At 48.8% G+C, this 13,574-nt stretch overlaps 5 protein-coding genes across 5 annotated transcripts; 2 read left to right on the top strand and 3 right to left on the bottom strand.

Moving 5' to 3' along the window:
* The first annotated feature begins 728 nt into the window (after positions 1-728).
* Positions 729-2,830, top strand: EDB91DRAFT_1220605 (Gti1/Pac2 family-domain-containing protein). The gene is made up of 2 exons (XM_041320895.1): positions 729-1,370; positions 1,429-2,830. The coding sequence occupies exons 1-2, from the start codon at positions 849-851 to the stop codon at positions 2,413-2,415; spliced, it is 1,509 nt and encodes a 502-aa protein (XP_041179175.1). The 5' UTR covers positions 729-848; the 3' UTR covers positions 2,416-2,830.
* Positions 2,831-3,193: 363 nt separating this feature from the next.
* EDB91DRAFT_1271499 (uncharacterized protein) lies at positions 3,194-5,182 on the bottom strand (the record flags this gene model as incomplete). The annotated part of the gene is made up of 8 exons (XM_041324586.1): positions 3,194-3,492; positions 3,549-3,618; positions 3,666-3,870; positions 3,922-4,139; positions 4,190-4,640; positions 4,668-4,686; positions 4,871-5,018; positions 5,091-5,182. 8 exons carry the CDS (start codon positions 5,180-5,182, stop codon positions 3,433-3,435), a joined length of 1,263 nt encoding a protein of 420 aa, XP_041179174.1. The 3' UTR covers positions 3,194-3,432.
* A 1,507-nt stretch (positions 5,183-6,689) lies between these two features.
* Positions 6,690-7,795, bottom strand: EDB91DRAFT_1050155 (uncharacterized protein; the record flags this gene model as incomplete). Its single annotated transcript, XM_041313514.1, has 5 exons — positions 6,690-6,804; positions 6,852-7,098; positions 7,154-7,371; positions 7,431-7,645; positions 7,703-7,795. 5 exons carry the CDS (start codon positions 7,793-7,795, stop codon positions 6,690-6,692), a joined length of 888 nt encoding a protein of 295 aa, XP_041179173.1.
* Positions 7,796-8,776: 981 nt separating this feature from the next.
* Positions 8,777-10,266, bottom strand: EDB91DRAFT_1271489 (uncharacterized protein; the record flags this gene model as incomplete). Its single annotated transcript, XM_041324585.1, has 6 exons — positions 8,777-9,144; positions 9,206-9,275; positions 9,330-9,567; positions 9,624-9,841; positions 9,899-10,113; positions 10,174-10,266. 6 exons carry the CDS (start codon positions 10,264-10,266, stop codon positions 9,061-9,063), a joined length of 918 nt encoding a protein of 305 aa, XP_041179172.1. The 3' UTR covers positions 8,777-9,060.
* A 1,066-nt stretch (positions 10,267-11,332) lies between these two features.
* Positions 11,333-13,282, top strand: EDB91DRAFT_1345870 (WD40-repeat-containing domain protein; the record flags this gene model as incomplete). The annotated part of the gene is made up of 4 exons (XM_041325865.1): positions 11,333-11,621; positions 11,686-12,069; positions 12,605-12,696; positions 12,751-13,282. The coding sequence occupies 4 exons, from the start codon at positions 11,333-11,335 to the stop codon at positions 12,958-12,960; spliced, it is 975 nt and encodes a 324-aa protein (XP_041179171.1). The 3' UTR covers positions 12,961-13,282.
* Positions 13,283-13,574: the final 292 nt, after the last annotated feature.

Genomic DNA, 13,574 nt, shown 5'->3' with positions numbered 1-13,574 from the left:
TGAAACGCAGACAGGAATAGTCGAGCACTCACGTTGTTTGACAAGACTGTGAAGATATGATTGGTAGCCGAAACGACGGAATACGGACGAGGTTCGATGTAGAGTAGGCCTAGAATCCAGCGCTAGGTGAGCGAGAAAAAAAAATACACGCGGGTATGAAGTACCTCAAAAGCGATGAATGGAGATGAAATTCGGACCGCGGTGATGTCGGAAAGTTGTCGGAATGGTTTGCGCAGTGAAGAACTCCGAATCAGAAGACCGCACTTGGCGCTGTCGGTCGAATGCTTACCAGGTGGGGAAGCGTGCCTTTGATGAGCACAGGGGTATAAAGATTAATTCCACTGTACCCTTAGTTAGCGCAAGGAACAAACTAGACATGAAAGATGGAGCCTGTTACACGTAGGCGATTACACCATGGAATTAAGTACACCCGGAAACTCAAGCTTGAAGCTTGAGCTTGATTGCTCGCGGAGGGGATATTAGTCAGCGGCAAGATGGAGTCAGCTGAGCAGAACTTTGAATTTAGTTTTAGTGACCCCCTTCCGAGTTTCAAAGATTGAATTGAACGGATCAGACCTAGTAGGAGTAGGAACATTGTAAAATCAAGTAGACAAGTAAAGTTAGTTGATCATGGTAATAGAAAGAGGAAAGACATACGTTTTTGGTTATTGTGGCGGGAAATGGCCAAATAGGCTTTGTGATCACTCTGCAACCAACCCCGCCGCAAACCTAAGAACATCTCCGAGCAAGGTATGAACTTTAAAGGTTTTGGTTCAATCAACTTCGAATCAACTTCTCACTTTGTCTCCCACCATGCCTTCCACAGACTTCACAAATATTAATATCAAATGTCTGCAAATCAGCAGATCTCCCCAAATCCCAATCCACCTCCTTCTTCTTCAGCTTGGACAGAACCTCCTTGGTCAGGTTGGATAGAGACTACTGGCGATGCCTTACTCATCCTTGAAGCTGCTCGTCGTGGTTTAATACCAAGAGTAACTAGGCGTCTAGTCGATTCAGAGCGCAAGATGATAACATCTGGCTCAGTCTTTGTATTCGACGAGGACGAGAGCGGTATTAAGCGCTGGACCGACGGCTTCTTCTGGAGTCCAAGCCGTATCCTAGGCAACTTTCTACTTTATCGCGAGACCGACAAGCGTGGCGCAGGTCATCGAGGCGTTCGTTCTGACCCTGCCGAAATGAACGAACACTCTCAGTACAACGTGGACGGCGTTCGCCTCGAGGGTCAGACTTTAAGCCGTCCCAAAGGAGAGTCCAGCTCAATAGGTATCGACAAACACAGAGAACGTGTTCTCGTTGGCAGTCTCACAAACAGCTACAAGTTCAAGTCTGACGGCCTCATGAAGAAGGTCTGTCCTTCCACATCCTCCTCCTATACCCTTTTTCTCACGGTTTCATTCCTATCAGACCTTTTCCTTGACCATTGGTGGTGTATCTCAGCATCTGATATCCTACTACAAGGTCGAGGATGTGGAGCAAGGGCGCTTACGTTCTCCTTCATCACTTCCTGAATTGGCTTCTTTGGATATCAGTCCAGAATACCTCGACAAAACACATTTCCGCAACCCTCCCAAAGTCGAGATTGGTGTGGATGGTGTCCCTCGTTACCGCGGAGAGGCAGATGACATTGAATCCGGCACTTCCATGATCACCGCTCCTCTTTCGTCTGGACTTCCTCTTCTTACCGACGGTCGCATTACTGATGGAAAACGAGGCGCGCGCTACAACCCATATGCCACCGGCAGTGGCAAGCGCTCTCGCAAATCCAAGAGCTCTCAGCCAGAGTCATCATCTCCGACAGAGCACCATGCACCCCCTCTGCCATCCCCATCGACTCCTACTGCATCCCAAGCTCCGCCTCCCCCTGCATACCCTGACCAAGCAGTCTCGAGTCTCCCTCCCCAGCCTCATTATTCAGCATACCCGACCCCTTCTTACTACGGCGTTCCAGGATATTCCACTTCCCACTCCACTTCCCATTCCGCCACACATTCCGCCACCCATCCTCCCGTATACTCGGGTTCGTCGTACCCCACACCGTCCCCGACGACTCCTCACCAGCCATCCCCAACTCCGTCCCAGCCGTACCCATACCCTGGGTACAACAGCGCATCAGCCAGCGCTGACACGCAGCAGAATTTGATTCCTCACCACCCACCTGCCTCGGTGCCTCAAAGCAACTACTATCAGTACTACCCGCCGGCAGCCTCACAACCTTCATACGGTAGCTACCCTCCAAACAATACCTGGCCAGCGCCAACTTACGCCAATTACTCTTCCTCAACATCTGGTTCTTCCAGCGCACCACCGCTTGCAGCCACTATAGCTGAGCTACCCGACAAACCCTCGGAAGGCCGCGCGGCACCGGAAGCCGGCGCCAACAGTCCTACATGAGACTCTTCGTTTAGATTGTATTCTCTACGTGTTCCGTCATTTTTCCGCCTCTTTCCGGTTTTCTTTCGCTCTGTTGTCCCACTCGATCGAGTACTTTGTTTCAATAGGTCTATTTCGCATTCTCTCCCATTTCCATTTCCATTTCGTTTTCATTTCCCTCTTCGTTCGTTCTTTCGGGGATTCACTATAACTAGTATTCCATATCGGCCCTTGGCTTGTATATATGTACGAGTGCAAGTGTGTCGTGGTTAGTTTTAGCGTTAGCGTGACTTTGGTCGATACGGCCCTTACCTATGCGCTCTCTTTCATATTATAATTCTCATGCTGGTGTTCGTCTTCAGTTGATAAGTACTGTACTACCTGTTTACCTTGTGCTGTGGGTTACATACGGAATACAGCATGCATACCACTATCCCTGCCGGTGTGTAATGCGCCAGTCCCTGACTTCCGACATTGATGGTTACATATGGAATATGTAGAACATGCATACCGGTATCAAGTAACGGTCCGAATAACACGAAGAAACCACGGGAGAAACTAAGCTCGTGATCAACCAACCTGGCGTATACTATATCACCGTGACGGAGTTCGGATCTGAAGTCGTGACTATGTCAACATCTCCCAATCTCAAATCGATCTATAGTCAGATCTACTGGTTACCAGTCTAGAGAGAAACGGAGATGATATCGACGAACTCTAACATAAGGTCTTCAATTTCGAATAGCCTAATCATCATGATGGATTTTATTGGAAGGTCATCCAAACTTCCAAGGGCCTCCAAGGCCCCTTCAGTGCCGCAACAATTTTCCATGATCAATTGAACAGAAGCTGCTAATAAATCCCCTCCACTTCCTGGGAGTCGGGGATTGTCGACAAGCGCCTCGGGCTGGTGAGAAAAGTATTGCATGACATACAGATGAGAGAGAAGTCGTACATATATAGGCAGTGCAGATCATATTCTGATCAATCGACCATCCAACGGATAAACACAAACAGGTCAAAATAGACGTATCGTGGTCATGCGAACGGAAAACTGCTCTCTACTGCAGATCGGCGAGAAAAGTCTTCATCAACGTCCTGAAAGGTGATTCATGAGTCAAGATCAATAAAAGGGCGAGCGAAGCCTGATGTACTTCTTCCCACACGGGATCTTCGTCTCCGTCCTCATCAAGAGGTTGCCACGGTGGCATACAGTCAGGCCACCTGAGTTCATGTCAGAACATATATGACGAGTCTCATAGGTAACTCACAGATCATCTTCCGTCACTCGTTCCTCATCCCCTCGGCATCTCCGCCCGAACCACCCATTACTTCGGTGTTTCAGGGCGTAGAGAGGCGTGTAGCGGTACTGTTCAGTCTTGTCAAACGCCTTTCGGAGGAATGCAGCACGAACATCTGTCCACCAATCCACAGACGCTTCTCTAGCGGTGAGCGCTAGCCCTGCCTTCTCTCTGGCTGCGCCAGGCCATCATCATACTGCTAATGGTATCCAACCAATAGACGTACACTTGTTAGACAAGTAGAAGTAATACCCCGGACATGTGAATGCCTTGGTGACGAGATACTTGCCATGTAGCTCATTCGCCTTGTGGACAAGCATCAGAACCTTGCCCGGGGGGATATATTCCTGCAGGGGCTTGTGCATCACGAGGACAGCGCCTCGCTTGCCCCCCTGAAACTGAAACTCGGCCTTGAAGGAAGCAGAGGCCAGGTTGTGGATGGAGCTGACCGATTGGTGCATGTTGAATGATAGCGCAAGGGTGTTTGCACTCACACTTCTGGCTTCAGCGAAAATTCTTCCTGTTTGACGCCCTGCGACAATATGATCATGTTGTTATCGACGGCACCCTTCTTGGGCTGGTATTCAGATAGATTGATCTTCAAGCCTTGCTGGTTCAACGACGTTTGGAACGATTTATCGTAGATATTCCCTTCCACTTTAAGCTCTCCGGTGTCATTATTGATCGTCCCATAGTCCCCACCTACGACCTCATAGATGAGCCAAAATCGGCGCAGAGATCTAAACCAACCCTGATTTGAAGGGGTGGGTCCCAATTGGCCCACATGGACGACACCTGGCGAATGAGATCGATGAACTTGCGAGAGGCCGCTATGTCTCGCATTGCTGGGCGAGGAGGAGGAAGGGATGCGGAAATGTATGTCAGAAGTTTCCCACCTCCATTGCAATTGATGTAGATACAAGTGAATGCTTTTAGTTTCAAGTGCTTCAACACGTTACATCAGTGGATCACCTTGAGGCTTGGGATCAACCTATGTATAAGCATTCTATCGAAGCAACTCTGGTTTAGTCAGTGTCACACATCTATAACAAGCAATAGGACTTTGTTCACCGCAGAATCGTTCGGACAAGTAACAAGTACTACTGTCCGAGTGTCCAGGCTTCTGGCATACAAGGGTCCAAGCTCAGCCCTCAGCCCGATCTCGAGTTGCGGACGTATGAAGCAGCAGAAGCCTTCATACTACAGAGAATACAAGGCTGGTCCTCTTCATGCGCGCATAGCACACGGCTGGGCCCTTCTCGCAAGATCCGGTCGAAGCATGAATTTGTTGGGAGGGTTCCTTTCATGGTCTTGACTTCAAGCCTGTAGTATCCAGTAGTAGGTAACTTGAAGGTGTTACTATCGCAGCACGAGACAGGAAATCTATTTACACACCTCGTGAGTACAATGTCGGCGAGTGTTTGAGCATTGTCACAGTTGGCATCTATTGCCGACTCGGAGTTAAATCTCCGAGCCTGCTTGCCCATCGGGCATGGAGTTAATCAGTCCTGAAATTTTTGACTACGCCGAGAGCCTACAGAATAGTAAATGGAAAAACTTACAGCAAGGACATGGGCATGGGAAGCACGTTCCACCATGCGAGAGTTATGTGAGAATGTTCTCGTCTTGAAGGGGGCATTTAATGGCACTCGTTGCGCCAATAGGTCTCGAGTTGGCGTCTGAACTCCGAGTCATCCGAGTCAAGGCACTCCCAAAAATTTAAATGGTGCACGGAGTGACAGGCAACGCCGAAGATAAGAATTTATTGAGCATGGTGGTCTGGCTTCAAGTTGTACTTCCCGCGACAACAACTACCTTACCTCATTCGACATCCTGCATTATCTTTTCCGAGTCACCAGTTCTATAATATCAATTCTTCACTTGCTCTTCACCATATCCTTGCTAGCATCTCGCCTCGATGAGAGTGTGCTGGAGAAAATCCCCAGACTCATAGTCGAGAAATTGACCAACTACGACTTGACTTTTAACTTGTTTGCTCCCAGTCATCCCCTCTGCATTTTTGGCATGCGTGTTTTTAGCGACGTCATTGCTGATCCAGCCTACATGTAAGCAATGATGCGACAAACTTGCGGATGCCATCTTCAAGGCGAGCAATTCTCAGTGAGCATGGCTGTCTCGGATTATGCCAGCAGTGCTTCTTGCGGGGCTGGTGAAGCAGAGCATTTGAATTTTGGGAGGACTCTACCTGTAAGTTTGTTCAAAAACATCTCGAACGAGAGAGGGAATATGCGTCGAAGATCTTTTTCTGCATGCAGCACTGGAAAGGAACAATGGTGAGGTGAGAGTTTTTTCTTCTTTCTTTTCGCTTATATTCTATTCTCTACGCGTTCCGTTGGTTAGTGCTATCCCACTCGGTTGAGTACTGTCTCCATAGGTCTATTTCTCATACTCTTACATTGCCGTTTCATCTCCGTTTCCCTCTTCGTTCGCTTCGTTTCGGGGATTGACCACAACTGTTTACCTTGTGCTGTGGGTGTTACGTATGGAATACGGCGTGCATACCACTATCCTTAATGGTGCGGTGCGCAAGGCTCCAGTCCCTGACTGCGAGTGTGAAAATGATGTTTTAGTGCATGAAGATAATCGGGACGGCATCGATGAACTCTAACACATTCATTTTCGAATAGCCTGAGCATCATGACAGATTTTCTTGGAAGGCCATCCGAAGGCCTCTTCAGTACCGCGACAATTTTCCAATGTCATTTGAATAGAAGATGTTTGCAATCATCTCCACTTCGTGAGAGTCGAAGATCGTTGACAAGCGCTTCAGGCTGATGAGAATAGAGTATGTATGGCATGGTATACAGATGGAAGAGATGTCATACATATAAAGGCAGTGCAGATCTTCTGAGAAATTAATCAATTAACCATCCAACGGGCAAACACAAACTGGTCAAAAGGGGATCATGCGAATGGAAAAATGCCATCTACCGCAGATCGGCGAGCAAGGTCTTCATCGTCCCGAGAGGTAATTCATGAGGCATAATCAATAAAAGGGGCGAGCAAAGCCTGACGTACTTCTTCCCACAGGGGATCTTCGTCTCCGTCCTCATCAAGAGGCTGCCACGGCGGCGAACAGTCAGGCCACCTGAGTTCATGTCAGAACAGATATGATGAGTCTCATAAGTAACTTACAGATCATCTTCTGTCTGGTGAAGTTCCTCATCCCCGCGGAACCTTCGCCCGAACCACCCATTACTTCGGTACTTCAGGGCGTAGAGAGGCGTGTAACGGTACTGCCCGGCCTTGTCAAACGCTTTTCGGAGGAATGCAGCTTGAGCATCCGTCCACCAGTCCACAGAAACTTCTCCGCCAGCAGTCACGCCCATTGCAGCCGGAATCGGTACACTAGCGGCCAGCGCTAGTCCTACCCTCTCTCCGGCTGTGTTAAGCTATCAGTATACTGTCTTCTAATGATACCCAATAAGTAGACGCACACTTGTTAGACAAGTAGAGGTAATACCCGGGACACGTGAATGTGCTGGTGACCAGATACTTGTCCTGCAACTCGTCCGCCTTGTGGACCAGCGTCAGAACCTTGCCCGGGGGGATATATTCCTGCCGGGGCTTGTGCATTACGAGGACGGCGCCTCGCTTGCCTTCCTGAAACTGGAACTCGGCTTTGACGGAAGCAGAGGCCAGGTTGAGGAGGGAGCTGATCGATTAGTGCATGTTCAATGATGGCGCGCAAGCAAGAAATACGTGCGCTCTCACACTTCTGGCTTCATCGAGAACTCTCCCTGTTTGACTCCAGACGAGGACATGATCATGTTGTCATCGACAGCGCCCTTCTTAGGCTGATATGATGAATCAGATAAATTGATCTTCAAGCCTTGCTGGTCCAATGACGTTTGGAACGCTTTATCGTAGATGTTTCCTTCCACTTCAAGCTCTCCACTGTCACTATCGATCCTTCCATAGTCCCCCACCTACGACCTCGAAAATGAGGCAAAATCGGCGCAGAGATCGCGAGCACATAAACTGACCTTGATTTCAATCGGTGGGTCCCAATTAGCCCACTTGGACGATGCCTGGCGAATGAGATCGATGAACTTGCGAGAGGCCGCTATGTCTCGCATTGCTAGGGCGGTTGGGCGAGGGGAGGAGGAATAAATGTGGAAGCGTGGTTTAGCCTCACACACGAGGCTGTAGGGCTGGACGATTCATAACTTATAAGGTTTCTTAGGCGCTACGTAGTACTGCCTCGAAGTGATCGCATGACCTGTGTCATCACTCTGGAAATTGTCGACCGTTCAAAACTTCATCCAAGCACCACCGGTAGACCGGTCAATCTCCGGAGGCCGCGATGCTATCACTGGGAGCGCAGGCGCAGGCTGACAGTACTAGTTGCATGTTGCACATTATTATGAGAGATCGGCAGCAGTAAGTAAGTCGGCTGGCAAGGGGGCGTGAGAACAATATAAACATGTAATATGGGATCGACAACGACAAAACAAACAAAACGCATTGGATGGTACTACTATCACCTGATCCGGAATGCACAATCGATGGGTAATGCACAATGCACTCCAGAGCTCACCACTCTACGTATATTTCATTCGGAACAGCTGGAGAACAAGTATTAGCATATGTTCAATAAGACTGCCAAATCAAATATTTAAAATCGGCGCTGTGAAGCCTTCCCGAGATGAAACATTGTGCGAGTGTACCCAAAATGAGTGATTTTTGGACACTAAATCCAAGATCCACCCACATCCCATTGACCTATCAACATAGGAACTTCAACATGTATGAAATACACTATTCTGAATCTACCCCAGGTGTTTCTATGTCAATAGAACACCACCACAGCGTGCTATTCACGATTCATGAGCAAAGCGTGACGGTCAGGCTAGATTGGGAAATCACACTCTCGGCTTGGTTGAGTCTCCGCTTTGTTTGCATTCGGCAACACTGGACTTTCATTCGCTTTGCGCGCTGTCGGACTTTGGATATCATTGTGTATTGGCCGAGGTGCCGCGCGTGACATAGTGTGACGAAATTGTGCATTTCTACTGTGTTTTCGACATCTCAACTTCCAGTGCTGCCGCTGCAACAAGCTCGCAACAAAATAAAATAAAATATTGTTGGGCCTAATGCGCAGAGACACAAGGTATACACTACAGTAGATCCGATACGAATATGTGTTGTTGTTGTGTTGCTATTCAGCAATAAGTGAAAATTGTGCATTTCCCATCGAATGATAGTATACAATCCATAGAGATATATAGAGATTGTGGAGATACGTACACAGCCATGGAATGATTGTAAATCTAGAAATCGAAGGACAAACTCGACAAGCGGACAAAAGCAATCTGATTGAATGCAGAAGTGGCTACACATACTATGTAGCCTCACTTGCTACAGATGACGTGAATGGCAAACTGCCCTCCACCGCAGATTGGCGGGCGAATAAGTCCTCATCGGTCTGAAAGGTGATTCATGGGTCAAGCCAGATCAATAGGAGAGGCGAGCAAAGCCTGACGTACTTCCTCATACACAGAATCCTCATTTCCGTCCTCATCAAGAGGGTCCCATGGTGCTGGGCAGTTAGGCCACCTGGGCAATTGTCAGAATAGGTGACGAGTTTTCAGACAGGAACGAGTAACGTACAGATCATCTTCTGTCATGTGTTCCTCTTCCCCGCGGAAAGCTCGTTGGAACCAATTCTGCCTGCGCTTGAGGCTGTAGAGTGGCGTGTAGCGATACTGTCCAGCCTTGTCAAACGCTTTTCGGAGGAACGCTGCTTGAACATTTGTCCACCAGTCCACAGAAGCTCCCCCGCCAGCAGTGACGCCTATTGCAGCTGGAAGTGCATTAGCGGTAAGCGCTAGCGCTACCCTTTCTCCAGCTGCGTCAGGCCATCAGCATACTGCCATCAATGAAGCACAAGGCAAATAGACGCACACTTGTTAGACAAGTAGAGATAATACCCGGGACACGTAAAAGTGCTGTTGACGATATATTTATCCTTCAGCTCGTTTGCCTTATGGACGATACCCAGAAGCCTGCCCTGAGGAATATATTGCTGCTGGGGCTTGTGCATCACCAGGACGGCACCTCGTTTGCCGTCCTGGAACTGGAACTCGGCCTTGACGGAGGCAGAAGCCAAGTTGAGTAAGGAGCTGATCGATTAGAGCAGTTTGAATGATAGCGCAAGCAAGACGTGCGTGCGCTCTCACACTTCTGGCTTGAGCGAAAAGTCTCCCTTTTTGACACCAGTCGAGCACATGATTATGTCTTCCTCGATTGCGCCCTTTATAGGCTGGAACGATGGATCGGACAAGTCGATCTTCAAGCCTTGCTGGTTCAATGACTCTTGGAACGCTGCATCATAGATATTCCCTTCCACTTCAAGCTCTCCAGATGTCCTATCGATAGTCCCAAAGTGCCCCACCTGCGGGCCATGAAGATGAGGCAAAATTGGCGTAGTGTTTACTAAAGCGTTTAAACTGACCTTGATCTCGATCGGCGGGTCCCAATTAGCCCACTTGGATGACGTCTGGAGAATGAGATCAATGAACTTGCGAGAGGCAGCAGTGTCTGGCATTGCTGCTGCGGTAGCTGGGTAGAGGTGTAGTTAGCGCGCACGAGGATGTAAGGCAGGGCCAATTATACTTGTTCCTGGGCGCTAATCGTACCTCTAGCCGCGAAGCGATCGCCCAAATTTGTTGTCAGCCCTGTACAGCTTCTCCAAAGCTTCATTAGTCACTTTCTGGAGGTCGTGCCACCATTAAATTGTGAGCGCAGGCATGAGTGTTGTTTGCCATGTTGCACTGGTAATGATATAGGAAACTGACGTTAATGTTAGCTCAGTGGTCACTTTTGACTTTTCGATACTCAAGTACTCATTCCTCGATCAATACTTCACTGATCTCGCCAAACCATGAATCCAAACTCGTTAGTACTCTCCTGCTGACAGAATAGTACTCGTTGTGGGAGCACCCTTTCAACATGATGCGCTCATTTTTGACATGTTCCATCACCTCGATCTCGATCTGGTCTCCTGGCAGGACTCGTAAATACTTACTAGAGTTTAGATCTGCCCGTTGTAAGTGCTCAGTGCTGCACGTACCTGCAGACTGCGACTGTATGAGTGCACGAAGACGATGATAGAGAGTCACCGAGCCAGTTCATTTACATGAAAGTTCCTGCCAGGCTGCAGTGGAGCATAGAATTGGTTCCGCGGAAGGCTCATTTCGTGCATGTGATATTTAGAAAAAGTAGCATGTACATAAGCCCATATCGAGTCCCAGGATCAACACTAAAACTAAACATGGACGTCTACGTTTCAAGGACAGACACGGAATACTGGTGATAAGTATTCAATCACGGAAGAAGAGGGATCCGACGAAGAGGGAAGACACAAAGCAATTGCAACGGAAACGGGAAAGAGAATGAGAATGTGAAATAGATCTTGGAGACGAAGTACTCAAACACAGCGACAGAATCAGAAGCTGGACAAGACTGATATAGGGAAACTTCCTAAGTATAAAACGGCCTTGCCGGCTTGCCAAATAAGAGACAAGTGGACCAAAGGCTGAATTACGCTGGTTCAACTGTTCCCCTTATATTGATCCCGAACAAGGGTGTTAACTGGTGTTAAACGGTGAGCTATGGTTTCTGAATCCCCTGCAAAGGAAACCCTCGAGGACGCTTCAACCCCAGCGCAATCCAAAAGACCAACCCCCAAGCACAAATTTGAGGGCCATGAAGAGACTATTTCGAATTTCATCTTCTTGCACGACAACATCCACATCGTGAGCGGTTCGCTGGACTGCATGATGTATAAGTGGGACTCGAACACAGGGCTTCCTGTCGGGGAACCATGGGCAGGCGAGGGCGGATACATAGATGCCCTGTCGCTTTCACCGGACGGCAAGACAATTGCATGCGGGAGGGAGGGTTCAGCAGTGGAATTTGGAGGAAGAGATGATTGAAGACGTCTGTACTGGTCATTGCGACTGAGTGCGGTCACTCTCATGGTCTCCCAGCGGAGACCATCTTGCCAGTGGATCGAACGATGGAACAATCCTCGTTCGAAAAGCAAAAAGCGGAGAAATCGAGTTGGGCCTCATCGAGACGAAGCAGGGCAGAGTATTTGCTCTTGCATATTCACCTTCTGGCGAGAAAATTGCTTCAGGCGGAGATACTACGATTTGCGTTTGGGATACTAAGACCGGGCTGCTTGTTGTCGGCCCCATCGAAGAGCTGGCAGCCTATGTGACGTCTGTTGTGTGGTCGTTGGATAACTCCAGATTATACGCAGCCTCCGACAAATTCGTACGTATTTTCGACAGCAACTCAGGCATGCAACTCCACCACTTCGAGTCCAGCTTCGACTGGCTCGAGAGTTAGTGACACGATTTATTGGGTTGGGCTGGACCGAGCGTTAGCTCGGGATGGGACGCAAGCAGGTGGAGCCGCTGGAAGGGCGGGACAACTCCTTACGAATTCGATCGTGTCTAATGACTTTTCGAGTAGCAATAATTGGGACGGTAAAATGCAATTGATAGAGCAGACTAGCTATAAGACGTATGACTAAACAAATTGCTAGGAGTAGAATTACGGTGCGATAAAATTAAAAGGGAGTGGTGGGCGGGTGTAAAGAAAACTGTTCGAGTGAGTGAGGAGTGTAATGAACGACGAACTCGATGTCGTGGCGGAGAGGAAAAACGAATGGAGGAAGCGAACAGCGCAACCGCTCAGCTGAACGCATGGTGTCGGGATATTCCGACAGGCTGCATTACTCGGCACCTGGACATTACCTCCATCCGGTAAATTTTGTTGCGCTTTCACCAACAAACAATGTACTGGGATGTTGGCAATCATGGTATTACACAGCTGTGGGACGTAGAGCTCTAGAGTCTCATCAGCCACTTGGTCAGCCATTCGGCTGCAACAACGCCCTAAGCGCAGCTTCTTCGCGCGGCACACAGGACCAGAGGCTGTAACGGTCTCACCCGGAAGACGCAAACAGGTGAGCAGTAGTTTGGGTGTCCCTCGTTCCGTGGATGCATAACCAGATCTCTAGAGGATCTACGTCGCCCCTCCCCCTCCACCATCGGGCGAAAACACCAACACTAATGCTCTGGCGGGTCAGTCATCTTCTGCAGAGCAGCCACACGCGAAGTTCCACGTGCCACAGCATACTCAGAATACTCAGACACAGTCTGACACTCAACTTGCACAAGAGGACTGTGGTTGTTTGGGCAACTTTTGCCTTGCGTTGTGCATCGCATAGTGCCCTCCGCGGTTCGGCCTGCTGCATCCATGATACCACCCTAGCAAGTCATTTCCTGTCCTGTATCTCAATCCACTGTACGGCACGTGTAACAACTTTGCCTTGATGCCCCCTCATTTCCGGATACGAATTTCACGTACTAATTGCTTATCTGGGTCTATATTATTATACCTTAGTGTCTGTGATAACACATCCGTCGTAGACATGTCTGACTGGGACTCCGGCGGATCGTACTCATAGCCTGGCTGCAGAGACTCTATAAGTAGTACATATACTGTGCCTTGCATGTACAGATTAATAGCCTTTCTGACGGGACATTTTCCTTGTAGGCTTGGGCTGTGGCTCACGAAGTGATCGGTTGTCATGGTCGATCTTAACAGAAAAGGTACGGTTGTCTTCCTTATTCGACTGTATGACTACTAGGGAGGACCGGGAGACTCGGACTTGTGGTAGCCGATCGACAAGAGTCCGAACGTTGAACGTTCGCTCGACCCTGGCCAACGTTCATTCCATTCACCGTGTTCCAAGGTGTCAATTCACGTTCGCTCGTCATGAACTGGCCCAGTGACACTTCTCTTGGCATGTCTATCGTTAATCATTCCTTCTTGATAACA

This window comes from Suillus paluster (assembly GCF_016628075.1).
Source record: "Suillus paluster strain FC165 chromosome Unknown EDB91scaffold_15, whole genome shotgun sequence".
Lineage (NCBI taxonomy): Eukaryota > Fungi > Basidiomycota > Agaricomycetes > Boletales > Suillaceae > Suillus > Suillus paluster.
The sequence above is the reverse complement of the archived record's forward strand: the minus strand, read 5'-3'. Positions and strand labels throughout refer to the sequence as shown.